The sequence below is a fragment of the Myotis nattereri genome (assembly GCF_964212035.1).
Source record: "Myotis nattereri genome assembly, chromosome: 11".
Taxonomy (NCBI): Eukaryota; Metazoa; Chordata; class Mammalia; order Chiroptera; family Vespertilionidae; genus Myotis; species Myotis nattereri.
In genome coordinates, this window is record NC_138086.1 from 46,685,267 (window position 1) to 46,701,711 (window position 16,445).

The 16,445-nt window shown below is 39.2% G+C and overlaps 1 protein-coding gene across 1 annotated transcript in view; it reads left to right on the plus strand.

Annotated features, from left to right (window-relative positions):
* The first annotated feature begins 298 nt into the window (after window positions 1-298).
* Window positions 299-16,445, plus strand: part of CASD1 (CAS1 domain containing 1) — a 44,411-nt gene continuing 28,264 nt past the window's right edge. Inside the window, exons 1-5 of the mRNA XM_081102237.1 lie at window positions 299-513; window positions 7,439-7,535; window positions 8,415-8,535; window positions 13,200-13,244; window positions 14,632-14,694. Coding sequence (XP_080958363.1) covers window positions 381-513; window positions 7,439-7,535; window positions 8,415-8,535; window positions 13,200-13,244; window positions 14,632-14,694 — 459 coding nt within the window. The 5' untranslated portion in view covers window positions 299-380. The remainder of the gene's footprint in view (window positions 514-7,438; window positions 7,536-8,414; window positions 8,536-13,199; window positions 13,245-14,631; window positions 14,695-16,445) is intronic.

Consider the following 16,445-nt stretch of genomic DNA (forward strand, 5'->3'; position numbering starts at 1 on the left):
GCCGTAGGGGGCCCGTGACCCCGGAGCCCCCGGCATCCGGACCCCCCTTGGAGACGCAGCCGCTCTTAAGGCAGGAGGCTGCAGGGGAGGAGGAGGAGGAAGGGGAGGAGACAGGCGTCCGGGGCGCCTCGGGAACCGGCACGGCGGAGCAGCGGAGACGGGGCTGGGGGGAGGCGGCCGAGGCGGCCGGGGCCGAGGAGGGGCCGGAGGCCGGGGGCGCGGCGGCGGCGGGGCCGGGCGGGCCGGCGGGAGGCGCGGGGGGCGGCCGCGGGGCCTGGCGGCGGCTGCTGGCCTGGCTGCGGCGGCGGCAGCCCCAGCGCGGCCCCTGCGCGGCGCCCCTTCCCCGCTCGGCCGCGCTCTGTTGTCATGGAGGAACCAAGATGGCGGCTCTGGCCTACACCCTGGGCAAGCGGGAGATCAACCACTACTTCAGCGTGAGGAGCGCCAAGGTGCTGGCGCTGGCGGCCGTGCTGCTGCTCGCGGGGTGCCACCTCGCCTCCCGCCGCTACCGAGGTGAGGGGCCCTCCCCCTGCCCGGCCGGGGGAGGAGGCGGCGGCGCGGAGGCCGCCCCCCTCGCCGACACACGCCCACGCTCCGCGGCCGCCCGCCGCCTGCCCGCTCGCGCCCGGCCCGGGGGTGGCGCGGCCCCACGTGCCCCGACCGCGGGCCCTGGCGCGGGCGGCCCCGCGGTTCTGGCCCCCGCCCCCCGGCCGCCCGCGCTGGGGTCGGGGCGCCTCCTCCGGCCGGGCCGAGGGGCTGCGGGGGGCCCGGCGCCGGCGGGACCCGGGGAGACGCGCCCTCCCCGCCCGGGGGTCGCGCGCAGGCGGTCGGACGGCGGCCTGGGTGTCCGGCCGGGGCTGCGTGGAGGCAGAGGCCGCCTGCCAGGGGCACCGCCGCCCGGAGCGGGGTCGCCGTGTCCCCGGCTTGGGGGTCCGGCTCTGGAGCCTTTTGTTCTGCGGCCTCTGCCCCCAGCAGCGGGCTGAGCTGTCGTTGGACGGCGACGGGGGCCGCCCCGTTTCCCCGGGCCCCCGGGGGCGACAGCTGGCCCCGATGCCCGCGTCCAAGTGGAGGCGGCGCCCCTCGGCCTCGGCGACTCGAACACGTCCCGAGGGATTGTGGCTGCGCCTTCTGACCACGTCCCGGCCCCGGGGCACGTGGGCGGAGGGAGGGTTGGGGTGGCCAGGTGGGCAGGGGGCCCGGGTGCCAATGGGTGCCAGGGGGGCGACCTTATTGCAGAAGGAATTCCACGAGTCAGGGGATACCCACCTGTCCTTGTTGGTTCGCAGTGTTGTGCCTTTTCTCTCCAAAAATGCCTCGAGGAGAGAGGCTGCCAGGCCGAGGGGCATTCATGGTGATCGCATCTCTCCTTTTTGGCTCTTGGTATGAAGGAAGCCATGATCAGGACGGCCCTTGGTGGCGGTGAGATTGATTGGTCAGGATGTCGTGGGTCATGGACAGGTGGGCATTGACCGCTCCTGCCATTGAATTTCACACCCGCTTTGGCCAGACGCCCAGGGAGTGGGGCTCTGGGTCTGAGCTCTCCTCATCCCAGGAAGTCTTTCAAAGTGGAGGACGTTTTGGGCGCATTTTGCTGCTTTGTGTCCCCAGTGCTTGAGGATTGAGCACCGTAGATTCTAGTACTGTCCTGGATGCAGCGCTTTTTTATGTAAACACACTAAATCGATTTAAAAAGATAAAAGTTTCTGTATCCTGTTGGCCTTTCTCACTCCAGTCTCCCGCAGGTCACAGCCATGTGACCTGGGAGGGCTTGGGCGCATGTGAAATTGCTGTCGCAGGGCACATGCACAACAAAACTAGCAATCTCGATGCATTCATGTGTGGTAATTGGGGAGAAAGTTTTCTAACTACTATTAATCACATGCTGGTTTGGTATAAGATGACTGTAACCGAACTCAGTTCTGTGTAACTTTGGTGCTGTGTTCCTAAAGGTAAAAATAATCTAGTCTTCCCCCTCCCGGCTTTTAATTGTGCTTTTATCTTTTGATAAGCTTGGATACTAATGATTATATTTAGATGATTGCATCCTTTTCAAGGTCTGTCATCAGCAGGGGAAACAGAATGTCAGATGGAATGTATGAGTCAGTGTGGCATCTGGGGCTGTTCGTAAAGCCTCCTCCAGAAGCTCGTCAGCGGCTTCCTAGGTGCTGCGGTTCCTTGAGTGCGAAGCAGAGCACCTGGTGTGTGTACGCGCCCAAGCTGAATGTCAACAACTTGAGCCAGAGACTGTTTGGGAAAGATAACCTCACCCGGAACTTTCTAGCCATCCTTATGCTTTGGCGGTGTAAAACTGAGTCAAATGCAGTTCCCTTTACACAAAGATACGATGCACTTGAATCACAACATGAAAAAGGACCTTATATTAGATATAGAGGTGTAGGCTCTATCTATTGAAATCCCGGATGTGTGGGTATGAGTTTGCCACAGGCAAGGTGGAGTGAATGCAGTAGAATACACATATTCAGTATCTCTTGCTTTATTTGTAAACAGAAATTAAAAGACTTACACACTGCAAGTAAAGCTTGGTAAACACAACGTGCTGTTCCAACAGGTTTTACTCGTTTAAATTCGTTTTGTATTTATCACCATTCTGTGAGGTAGATACAACTTACCACCTTTGATCCTCCCCTGCCCGATCTGTAACGTTTCTATAATCAGGATGACTTTTAAAATCTTTGATTGCATGTCAAAGTTTAATTGATAAAATTTTACTACTGTTATATAAAATAATAATGTGTCTTATAATCAATGTTCTTAGATTCCTCGAGTTGTGAGTTGAGGTATTATTTACATATTAAAGATGAGTCAAGAGAGGTGAAGTTGCCTAAGGATGTTTATTCAGTTAGTGACTAAGGTAGAAGTGAGAACCCAGTAAGTCAGCCTCAAGCCATTATGTGATAGTCTGCCTTTCTGCAGCTTCTTACATGGTGCTAATGTATAGAAGATGGAGTTGGGAAGCATTTCCAGAGGGACATGGATGAAACATTTAGAAACATTAAAGCAGCCTCACAGTACCAGCAAGAGTCTTCCTGTTCTTGTTTCAGTACAGTGACTTTTTAAAGTTGCATGTGTAGAACTTCAAATTCTGACCAGCCTACTTTTTATTACCTGTTTTCTTCTTCCTTAACTCCAGGCTCACAATCTAAACATGCTTGCACCTTTTATGTACCTCACAATAATTTTATTTTCTGTGCCTGCAATGGTCTTTCTCTCCTGCAAAGAGTACAGATTTTTCCTTCAAGGCCTGGTTCAGATGTCACCACTGCAGAGGTCATAATTAGGAGTTCAATGTTTTCACAGCAATTAGTACATACCATGTTGTATTATAATAATTTTTACCTGTGTCTCCCACACAAAACATCCTTGAGCTTCCATGAGTATTTCATTTATCTTTAAATCATCAAAACTTAACACAGAGCTTAACTTCATAAATAATTGAGATAATTAGATTTTTAGTTCTTTTTCCTACTGTTTTCCTCCTTGCATTTGGTTCTTCTGCTTTTAATTGAATTTCATGTTCTGATCTCAATTTTAGAAAGTAGGGGTTTTTTTGCATTAATATTATTTCACATAATATAGTAGAATGACATTTTTTAAATAATTAAACTTTTAACTATTTTTTCAAAATTTTATCAATCTCTAATAATGTGATTACAAATTTAAAATAATATTTCTGTGACAAAAGGCCAGTATCTATTGCCCTAAGAGTAGTTCCAATCTGGATATATTTCAGTTTTTTAATTGATAAAGTTGCTACAAATGCTTTAATTTTGTTGAAATCCGAATTCTATCAATAGGCGTACTAAATGCAAATGTTAGATAGCACATGTTTTGGAGAAAAGTAAGCTCAAGGCTTCAGAAATCAAAGCAAGAAAAAAGTAGCCCTAGATCTCTTAGCCTTTTCTTTCTTTGACTGCTAGGAAAATCCTGATCTGTATGACACCACTTGTAACGCGGCTCTCCCAGCTTGTCTAAAGAAAACTGTAAATGGTGATTTTTCAGCACAAACTAAAATATAACTTGCTGAATTTTAAGCAAAGTATTACTAACAGATCATACTGTAAACTTTATGATCTGCTGTTTTCATGGTTAGTGGTAAGAAACACACAGCTTTGGTAGGGTGACTCGACTAAATGTGCAGTGTGCCAGAGGTATTCTATCCAAAAGAAAATATCAACTATGCTTTACTTAGCAAAGCAGATGTTTTCTTCAGTAGTTACATATTGTTTTTCAGCTTTTTCAAAACATGTTTATCTTTTTACTTATTTTGCTTGCTTTTAGTGTCTTTCTATTATAGAAAAGTCATGCATAAAAACCTGCAATTTTAGATTGGCAAACCAGAAAGCTTGCTTAAGATAACAGAATGAAGAGTGAGACAACCATTCAAGAAGATAACCTTAGTATTGGAGATAGCTGAAGCAGATCATTCTGTCCCTTTAGTTGCTCGGTATTGGGTGTGTGTGTGTGTGTGTGTGTAGCTTGATTTATCTGAGCATCTTTCATCTCACGGTTGTTGTATTATAAAGTGGTTATCAGAATTATATGAGGCAAATGAAAATAATGACTGGTTTTGTTGTGTTCTTTTGTTTGGAATTTTTCTGAGTAAATTTTGAAAGGAAAATAGGCCACCAGCATACACACACACACACACACACACACACACACACACACACACACACACATATATATACATATATAGACACAGGAAAAGAACTTTTACAGTATGGAATTTTGTAGTTTTCCTTTCTAGATCAGGTTAACTTATTCTGCTGACAAATATAAAAAGCCAATCTCATCTTTTCAGTTGTCTAGTTAGAAGTTCTTTTACTTTTCTAACAATTCTTCATGTTACATTACATTATCTCTATCAATGCAGCTTGTATAGTTTCTGTATTTGACAGGACCTTAACTGATATGCAGAAACTATTAAGTTCAGATACAGGCTTATAAAAAAAACCACTTTGCCCGGTAACTGTGCCATGCAAGGGGTCGCAGCGCTGAAGGGCGCTCCGTCTCGGCAGGACCACCCCCCCCACCCCCCGCAAAAAAAAAAAAAAAACCAAAAAAAAAAACACTTTGCATTATAAAATATTTTAAGAAGAATCATCATCAACTAGCATTCATTAGCAAACTAAGAATTTCTTCCCCGCTGGACCAGTGTGGCTCAGTGGTTGAGCACCAACCCATGAACAAGGAGGTCAGGGTTCAGTTCCCAGTCAGGGTACTTGCCCAGGTTGCTGGCTCCATCCCCAATAGAGGGCATGCAGGAGGCGGCCAATCAATGATTCTCTCATCACTGATGTTTCTATCTCTTTCTCCCTCTCCCTTCCTCTCTGAAATCAGTAAAAAGATATTTTTTAAAAAAGAAAGAACTTCTTCCCTGGAAAGACCAGTAGTCTCAAAATTCTGAGTTTACAGTGCTTTTTAGTTAGTGACAACTTCATATTTGTTTTTCTGTGGAGCTTTTTTGATATGGGTTCATCAAATTAGAGCCATTGTTTCCTATTAACTGAACTACTGACAAAGAATGTGTGAGTAGTAGTTTTGAAGAGGAAACCAAGAACTTCACATTTTTAAACACAATTTCTGGTATAGGAAGAGACTGGTTATGGTACATCTATCTTCAGAAAATCATATTGATGGTTAACAAATAATTTCACACAGTGAATATTGATCAAGGTGTATTTCTGTTTAGGTTTCTATTAAAAAACAAAAATCAAATAACTTTATAAAAAGGAGGAAGAAAAACTCCACAGAATTAATACCTAGTTATTTGCAACTTATAATTTTCTAAGAAATTAAATGTGTTGCTAACTTTTTACTTGGTTTAATAGATGTATTTGAAGAGGTAGAAATGCTATAAATATGGAATTTTCATCCTAATTTTAAACATTTACTATGATTTTGCTGTATGGCCATTATAAAAGATTGCTGTTTTTAGGAAAATAATTATGTGTTCCTAAAGTCCTTTCTTTACTCCTGGATTATTTATATAGCTTAATTTTGTTTTTTGGAACTAGAACTCGTTTTTAATAATTGGAAAGAATTAAGAACTGACTATTGTTCCCTTAAAGAGGTGTTATTTAAAAAAGCGGTGCCTTTGAAATACAGAAAACCTACACAGACTACATATGTAATTGCAAAATTTTAATAATTGATATTCTGCTTTCCTTATCCAGTGTTCCACTGACACAGTATTTTCACTTTTCCTTCCTGTTCTATTTTAAAATTTATGACACTGAAGTAACAACACTTTCATTATTTACATATACCTATCTTGCATTTGTATTTCCTTTTATCTACATGTTGGCCAGATAAATAGGTAACTGGGTTGAGAGAGAAAAAAGATGTGTTCTATTTAAATATCTTTGGGTCTTCCCTATCTCCAGTCTGAATGGTTCAGTACAATTCTTGTTCTGTAATATTCCTCTTATCAGATGCCTTGTCCTGAACTTAGCTATTTGTAAAACAAATAGTGTGCTGTTGACTATTAATAAAGAACTCAAAATTAAATAATACATATATTTTATTATAACCCCACAGTTAATCTAAACATCTCATTTTTCCCTCATCCATTTGACATATTTGAACTTTTTAAATGCCTCCAACCCCCTTATTAACTCCTTCACTCATTTAAATTAATGTACAGTAAAATGGCCAAAGGAAGAAGAGTGACCACCTGTCCCAGTTTACATAGGACTGGAGGATTTCCCAGTTGTGGAACTTTCTGTGTAAAACTCACAGTCTCAACCCTACTGGGAGGAATTGGTTGGTCATCCTAAAGGAAGGCAAGAGATATCAAGAGAAGTAGAGAGGCTGAATGTTAATAACAGTTAAAACTGCAATGTGTTGCTGATACTGATGTGGCTAGTTTTAAGTCTTATCTTTGTAAGACTATGAAAGTTTTAGTAAGCTTTTTAAGAGGTTCCTGAATAAGTCTCTTTCTCTGTTCACACGTTTACAGAATAGGGGTAGCATACTCACAGGGAAGTTGTGGAAATCAGAGAGTAGATTTATAGCATTTCTCGATATTAACTAGGTTTCCAAATATGCTAATGCACTATGTATTATAGTAGTCAAGTAGTAGAAAGTCATTTCTAAAGTCTTCTCTTTTATTTCTTAAACTTTTCTTTCCCTATTAGAAGTAGGAGTGATAAACAGATACAAAGGCTGGTTTGTGACTGAGATGATGTCCCCACAAAGAAAACCTGAAGCGGAAGGAACTGCCAAAGCAGTGAATGTAGCATTTAGGAGTTAGGGAGTCTCGATATTTATTATGTTTCTTGTGGGTAATATGCACTTAGAATGTATGGCGAGGCATAAAGACTTGTATTTTCTCATCTCAAAAGAGCTTACATGGGGTCAGATAACCAACATATAAAAATTTAACTATTGTTTCCAATACTGTTGTGTTTCATAGGCAATGATTCATGTGAGTACCTTCTTTCAAGTGGCAGATTTCTTGGAGAGAAAGTTTGGCAGCCTCACAGCTGTATGATGCACAAATACAAATACAAGTAAGATTTCTCCATTTTGTTGTTTGTTTTTCCTATGATGGGTTGTAATATTTTATGGACAAGGGTTGGTGAAACAAAGAAAGTACTATATGGTACTTCTATATATGATGGTAAGAATTGCTGAAGGAGGGTAGGGGTAGCAATGAGTCCAAATGAAGATTCCTCCCCAAGAGAGAGGTTTGGCCAAGGTGCTTTATCTCAGGTAAGATAAGCAGGCCCAAGGCAATAGCCCTGGAGAAAAGAACTTTTGCTTTGGAAGTTGGATAGCTACCGCATAGACTTACCCTATAAAATAAAAACTTAATATGCAAATCGACTGAACAGCAGAACGACTGGTTGCTATGACATGCACTGACCACCAAGGGGCAGACACTCAATGCAGGAGCTGCCCGCAGGCCCCAGGCCAGCCAAGACCGGTGCCAGCAGGAGGTCCCCCCATTTGCCTTGCTGGTCACCCTGCAGAGGGACGGGGCAGTGGCAGTGGGCAGGGACAGCAAGTGTGTGGCTCCAGGCCAGCCAAAGTGGGTGCCAGCCCCACAGATCACCTCACAGATTTTGCCCTGATCGCCAGTCAGGCCTAGGGAACCTACCCTTGCACGAATTTCATGCACCGGGCCTCTAGTTCTGAAATAATGGATATAAAACTCTTAATACGGTTAGAGTTCATCTTAAACACTTAATAAATTGGGGCTGTTATTATTGAGAGTTAGTTGATCATACAGGAACTGGTAGTTAAACAAACATGGCCACCTATTTTAAAAGCAAAGTAGTAATTATATGTATAACAATCCTGTACTACTTTCTTCACAAACTATGTGCTTTGAAGTGCCAATATGCTGGTTTTATTTATTTTAATTAATGTTTCTTTGTTGATTTCAGTGAAGCAAAGAACTGCCTTGTAGATAAACATATTGCATTTGTTGGAGATTCCAGAATTCGTCAATTGTTTTATTCATTTGTAAAAATAATTAATCCTCAGTTCAAAGAAGAAGGCAATAAGGTAAAAATTGTCTGTTCTCTTCATTAGGGTATTGTGTTAGAAGTTAACCAACTGAATAGTTTTAGGAAGAATGTGCCTCTCCACATTAATGCAAGGAACTATAAAAGCTTTACTTTGGTTTTGGAAAGGTAAAGGAAAAAGAAACGATGATTTGCTATAATGGGCAGCATAAGAAAAAGAAGTGGTGGGTATTGGCAAACCTTTCATTAACTTAAATTTTTAGTTTTCAGAAATAAATTCTTTCCATGGAAAAAAATTTTCAAAATTTCTTAGGAGGAAAACAGAGAATATCCTAATTCTCCTTTTAATATTTGCCATATTTCTTTCCGTCTCTTTAAAAAAAAGCACACACACATCTTTATTGTTGAAAGTATTACATATGTCCTCCTTTGTTCACCATTAACTCCTTCTAACCCTCACAGCCCCCCATCCAGGCCTTCACCACACTGTTATCTGTGTCCATGGGTTATGCATATAATGCATACAAGTTCTTTGGTTGATCACATCCCACCCACCCCCACATTCCCTCTGAGATTCAGTCTCTTTTTTAAAACATAATTGTAATCTAGCATGTACAGTTTTATGTCTCACTTCTTTCCCCACCACTTGTCATAATTCTCCATATTATTATATAATCAATATAAGTATCTTCATAGTGTGAACAAATTATTGAGTGGATATAATGCATATTTATATAATCCTCCCTTTTCTTAACTTTTTTGTAATTTTTTATTTTGCAATTTTAAAAAAGGACATTTTAAATTAAATCTTTTTTTATATATATATATTTTATTGATTCTTCACAGAGAGGAAGGGAGAGAGATAGAGAGTTAGAAACATCGATGAGAGAGAAACATCGATCAGCTGCCTCCTGCACATCTCCCACTGGGGATATGCCCGCAACCCAGGCACATGCCCTTGACCGGAATCGAACCTGGGACCCTTCAGTCCGCAGGCCGACGCTCTATCCACTGAGCCAAACCGGTTTCGGCTTAAATTAAATCTTTATTAAAACTTTGCCTTTTAATTTATTTCCTTAGGATAGGATCTCTGTCATGCAAATATTAGGTTAAAGAATATAAATACTTTAAAAATTATTGATTATATTGTTAAACTCTTTCAGTTTATACCTTAAGCAATATATAATTAAAACAACAATGTAACAACAAATTCATGATCTTTATATAAAAAAGTCTTATTTTTAAAATAGAATATGTAGGCATTCTTCTAGGAGAATATGTATGTGTGTGTCTCTGAAAACTAACAAGTATGAACATCTCTCTTTATGTTTGTTAATAATTAATTAGTTAATTTTTTGTTAACTATCTCATCATGTTATTTTTTTTATCCATTTTTAAGTGATCCAAGGTTCTAAACTCTGTCTTCAACTGCATATGATTGGGAGTGGGGAATGGCAAGGAGAGAAAAGTGAAGTACAAGAAAGTTCAGAATTATAGGGGAAATATGAATTTATGATGAAAATCTGCCTGTATACATCAACTTGCCCTGTGTAAAGGAGTTGAAAAATTAGGGACTTCACAAGTAGCTAGACATATAGTGATGATGGTAGTGGATACTAAATTTTAGGAACAATTTCTTATGTGAAGAATCCTTAGGCTATTAGAGGTTTTGTCCACCAAAAAAGACTAGTAGAGATTTTAAAGCTGAATAATAGAAAATCATAAAGTCAACTTTTCATTTTATTTGGTATCTATAAATGTAGCCTCCTTTTGTGTTTATACACACAAAATTATACAGAAGAATTGGAACTATTTAATGACATGAGATTATCACAGTTTAAACTAAAACACTTTGGTAAACTTATAAAAAGTAGAGAGATTTCGCTTGACCAATTGAGGGCCGACCCAAGAACCAGGAGATCAGGGTTCGATTCCTGGTCAGGGTTACTAGCTCAGTCCCCAGTAGGGGGCTTGCAGGAGGCAACTAATCGATGATTCTCTCTCATCATTGATGTTTCTATCTCTTTCTCCCTTGCTCTCTGAAATCAATAAAAAAATATTTTTAAAAGTAGAGAGATTTCTGATTTTGGAGAAACAGTTTTAATATTTCTAGGCTTAGTATATTGTGACTTTCTGAAAACTGGAATAATGGATTTGGCAACAGTTAATTGAAAAATGCTCTAATGGTTTAGTTGGTGACCGCTGCTCCAAAGGTTTCCTTAAACCAGCGGTCGCCTACCTTTCTGATGTCAAGGACCACCAGTGGTCTGCAGACTACCAGTTGGCAACCGCTGGATAGCCAAAAGTAGGTACAATATGGTACATTTCTTCTGAGCCCTAGTTATAACACCTAGGTTTCCAATTTTTATTTTCTAAGGCACATTGTTATCTCACAATTCTCAAGCAAGATATATTTAAATTTATATGCATTAAAAAAAAGACAGTTGTCACAGTCTTAAAGAGGCAGCTATTAAGAAACTATTTAGTTCAAACTGCTAGTGGAGCATTTGCCAAATTGCGTTTCACTTAGTTATCTGGTCTCTGAACAACTTGAAGACAGAGATCATTATTTTTTAAAGTTCTTGTGCCTAGCACATCCTGGCATATTATGAAAGCTGATTATCATCATCATTATTTTAGCTTTGGTATGGGTTTGGGTAGAGTAGGAGTGTTGAAGATAATTCTTTGAATATGTTTCTTTTCTGTGTTGAGAAAAATAATTTTTTTAAAAGAAACTTTAGAGCAGGACTTTTATCAAATTATATTTTGTGGAAGATTAATTCTTTAAGGTGCTCCGGTCAAATAAGTTTGGACAGAGCTGGGTATCATATCCCCCTCTTAGATGGTTTTAATTTAGGTGAGGATATTAAAAGCTTGAGAAGACTTACAGTAAAGAAAACTATTTGCATTCCTTCCAGCTGGAAGCTAGGTACTGGGGGCCCCTTCTACCTCAAACCAACTAAATCCTAGATTTAAAAAAAAACCCACTGGTGTTGTATTTCTAGATTTGAAGAAATGGAAGACACTCCCCAAAAAGGAACACCTATGAGGCAAAACCAGAGATGGGAACAATAACAGTAGGCACTCACAATAGAGACTTGGATTGCCCTGAAGACAGATGCCAGTAGCTGCAATGCCCAGTATGCAGAACACTAAGCTTTGGGCCAACATATTTCTCAGTATTAATATTGGAAGCCAGAGAACAGTGGAATAATAGCTTTAATATTCTGAGAGAAAATAAGTTTCAATGTAGAATTGTATACCTACCATACAGATTTATCTGTTGTTGAAATATAGGACATTATCAGATACATAAAAACTGTGAGGGTTTGTCTAAAAATTTTCTAAAGGATAAACTTGCGGGAGGATGGAAATATTTCTTTTTTTAATGATGTGAAATATAAGAAACAGTACTTAGAGAAAAATTAAACATGCGTGTAAGCTTACTCAAGTAGTGCCTGTATAAAATAATGTCTATAAAAAGAAGGTACTAAAGAATTGGCCAATAATCGCTTATAAGCCAGAGGGAGAATATCACAAGCAAAATATTCTAATGTCCTCTTTACTCTTTAAGTTATTATCTTATGGTAGAACTTAACTTAAAGATAAATAGTAAAACTTTAAGAGCAAAGATTAAAGGGATAGAATTAGGATGTATAAATTCCAAACCAGCAGAAGAAAAACTAAACAAAACCAAACTTATCTAATGTGCCAAATGTGTTTTATACACACAGTGGGGCCTTGACTTACGAGTTTAATTCGTTCCGAGACCGAGCTCGTTAAGGAGCTCATTAAGGAGCTCATTAACTCAAATTACTCTATCAACTCAATGCAAAAAATCGGCCGAGAGACAGCTGGTATCTCAAAAAACTCGTTAGTCGGGACACTCTAAGTAAAGGCCCCACTGTATATACATATATAATTGTACATGTACATAGATATACAAAATATTTAGATGTACATGCAAAAGTTTGTGTTTATATAATATGTATATGAAAAATCTATATGTGAAGAAGCTGTAAATTTTATATCAACTTGTCAGGAATATAGAGTTCAAAAACATTATTTAAAATATATTACATGCACTATTAGACTGGTAGAATAATCATTTACATAAAGCATTGAAAAATTATTTTGTATTTTCATAGTGGATGGATCTTCTTAATTTCTTAAATGAAAATTATAACTACATGCTCTATTTAGCTGAAGGACTTTCTAAGAACTCACTTAAGAATAGAAATACAGTGTCCTGGCAGGCGTGGCTGAGTTGTGTGGGTGTCTTCCATGTACTAAGAGGTCGCTGGTTGGATTCCTGGTCAGGGCACATGCCCAGGTTTCAGGCTCCCTATATGCACAACTCCCCTCACTACCAGTCTGTCTCTGGCATAGATAGTACTAGGACTAAACTGGAATCATGGCAAGCTTGGCAAAAGATAATGTATATAAGCATGTTCATATATATGTTGCTTGTTTGTAGTTAAGTTTTATCTTTGAACTACATCTTTGATGTGGGAAATCACATATAAACAATTTAGCTAGTGTCACTTACTTTTTTGGTATTCTATGAGATCTTTTCCCCTTGAGGTTGAATATAGAGAATTGAGATGTGATGCATAAGTAAATCAACAAAAACAGCTGAAAGGAGAATTATTTACATAAAATTTCTACATTAGTATTGCTTTGTTGTCTCCTTTTTTATGGCAGCATGAAAACATTCCTTTTGAAGACAAGATTGCATCAGTTAAAGTGGTAAGTTCATATAAGGTAAATGTTATAATGTCAAAACTGTATTCATTGGTTAATTTATTTACAGCAGCTAATACTTTGTACATACTATTTTAGTCTATTGAGAGTAGATAACATAATTGAGTAAATGTTTATGTGTACTGTTTGTGTAATAAAATAGAAAATTTGTTCTTTCAGATTTTTATCCAGAAAAAAAAAATAATCTTATACATTAATTTGAAATCAGTATGTGTTCAAGATTAATGTCCATCAAAGAATATATGTGGATTTTCTGAATTTCCAGTCACAGTGACTCCTAGATATTGAGAATATAATGAGGATCAAGAAAACAATATCCTAGGACCTAGACCAGTGGGACTTGCAAATCATTATAGTTCTTTACATACAAATAAATGTGGGATAAGGATGTCAAAAAGGAAAAAGTGGGACATTAGTAATGTACAGAGCAAGAAGTTAAAAGTAGTTTTTCTTTTTGAGGCAGTGATGTTTTAACTGAGGCCTCAAAGATTAGTAAGAGCGTGTGAAGCTCAGTGGCAGAGTTTATGCACCTTTTAGGCAGAAGGAACTGTATGTGCAAAGGCCTGGAGAAAGTGAGCACAGAGAGCATTCCAGGAGCTGAATGAGAACTGAAAGGGTATGCAGAACCAGGGGGAAGGTAGCAAGAGAAAAGGCACAATGTCTAGGCAGAGGCCAGATTTTGTACTTTCTTACCTACTTTAAGGACTTAAATTTATTTTGAAGCCAGTTGAAATTCCTGGAATATTTAAGCAGGAATGGGGCAAGATCACATTTTAAATTTTCAAAAGATTACTCTCACTAAAATGTGGAAAATAGTTCAGAGAAAAGCAACAGTGAATACAGGGAAATCTGTGTAAAACTCTTGCCAGATTGATATGGGAGATGAAGATGTCATAGACAAGGTGGTGTTTTTGGTTTTTGGGTTTTTTTGTAGCTGGAGATAGATTTAATAAGGAAATGAATTACATGTGTTGTACGTATCTTGTAAATAAAGCTCATTTGGCTTTAGTTTTTGAGCTTTGTCTTACGATACATTTATTTTAAGAAGTTTTTAGTAATTTTTTTTCTATTACAGTTTACTGTCAAGATTATTTTGTGTTGGTTTCAGGTATACAACATAGTGGTTAGATAGTCATATACTTTACATTGTGTTCTCCCAATATTCCCAATACCCACCTAGCACTATACATAATTATTACAAGATTGTTGCCTATGTTCATATGGTGTATTTATATCCATAACTATTGGGTACTTCTTAAACCAACAAGGTGGTGTTTTACTTTTAAATACCTTGTAAGAGATATGTTAATCCTTATTTTGAATGGTGGCTATAACATTTCTTTAACTTTCTCTTTTCTTACATTTCTCTTAGGATTTTCTGTGGCATCCAGAAGTTAATGGTTCTATGAAACAGTGTATCAAAGTGTGGGCTGAGGTCTGTATTTAAAAATGTAGCTCTTTCTAGTTTTGAACAACAAAATTTTATTTTTTAAAGAATAGTTTATTGATTTTTAGAGAGAAAGGAGAGAAAGAGAAGCATGGATTGAGAGCTCAACATCAGTCAGCTTGCACAACCAGATTTTTAAAGTTCATGAGCATCCATTGTTTTCTCCCCTTACTCAGCTGTCCCACTCTCCTATACTTTATACAACCTTGTTGATAGCAACTAAGCTGTGCTGGATTGCTTCTCTTACTTAACTGAGAAAAGAAAGTATTTTGATGTAGTATCTCTTCTATCACCATTCTAACCCTAAGGCGGTAACTGCTGTAGCTCAGTTATTTCAAATCCAGGTAATCTTTCTATCACAATGCACATCCCTTTGAGCGTTTTCCACTTTTTCCTTTAAACTCATGCCCAAATATGTCAATAGCCTGTTTTCTTCCCTTTTATCATTACATTTGTGACCCAAAAGTCAAGCCTGGTATGCTTTGGCTCATTATGTTCAGAGGTGAATTAGATGTAAAGGCAGGCATGAAAATATAGTGGGGTAGCAGTGGGAAATTAGACTAAATTGTGAAGAAACCAGCAATTTAAATTGAATTCTATAGGTGAATGGTAGTCATTAAGAAGTCTGAGCTATTTAGATCGATTTGGGGAGTTTCACTATGGAGTGAGGTGGTATTTGAAGTTACTTGAATGGAAGAAATTGAATAGGCAGAGAACTTAGAAATTAACGAAGAGAGTTTAAGAACAACTGTACAAAAGATTCTGAGAAGGGGGAGTGACAGGGGTAAGTGGAAAAGCAGAAGAAGAATAACTGTCATGTAACACAGGAAAGAGTTTTAAGAAGTGGATGGTCAGTGCTGTCACTTTAGGACTTGGCAATCCAGAGTTCATTAATGGGCTCTTAGGGCAGTTTTAATGGATGGTGAAGTCCCAAATCAAAACATGATAAATTGAGGCATAAATGAGAGAGAAAGAAATCGGCATAGTGAAGGCATAATGCTCTTTCAAGTAATCTGTTGGTTAAGGGAGTGAGGGGGAAGAATTTGAGAATGAGATATGGTTGGAGGAAAAATCTTTTCTGAGAATGATAATTTAGAGATTGAGAGAAGGCAGAAGAGTGGAGAAAGGGATGAAACTTAAAATAGGAGAGTTAAAGGAAGTAATACATGGATACAGTTCCAGAAGTAAAAAGGAAGGGGATAGAGACAAGGTAAAGGTTAGCCATTAGAAAGAATTGGGCAGATTTTCTTTACTCTCTTGTCAGAGGAAGATAGGCTGGGTGAGTATATGGATGAAATTGTAAAAATGGAGAAAGGCAAGAACATACAGCTAGATGAAGTCTATTTTCTCTTCAAAATTTGAGAATTAGACTTTATTTGGAAAGTGAAGAGGATGATAAGAGGGACCTGTATAAGGCAAGTAAGATTTGGGATTACCACAGTGAGCAATGAGAAAAGGAGCCACCTAGGGATGAGGGAAAAGTTTCAGTAAAATAACATGGTAAAATGAAGCACTGTGTTCTTTTCTCTAAGTTAGCACAGTTTAATATAGATTCTTGCCACCAGTCAGACAGGCTGGAAGACATTATACATATCTTGTAAAACAAAGGTACTTACTCAGAAAGGTTGGTTAAGGGTGCTAGACTGGAAACAGAAATATCTCTGAAGGGAAATAGGTTAATTTTGTTATTTTTCTCTGCTTTCATAGTTTTCTATGAAAGTATGTATTATCTTTATAAT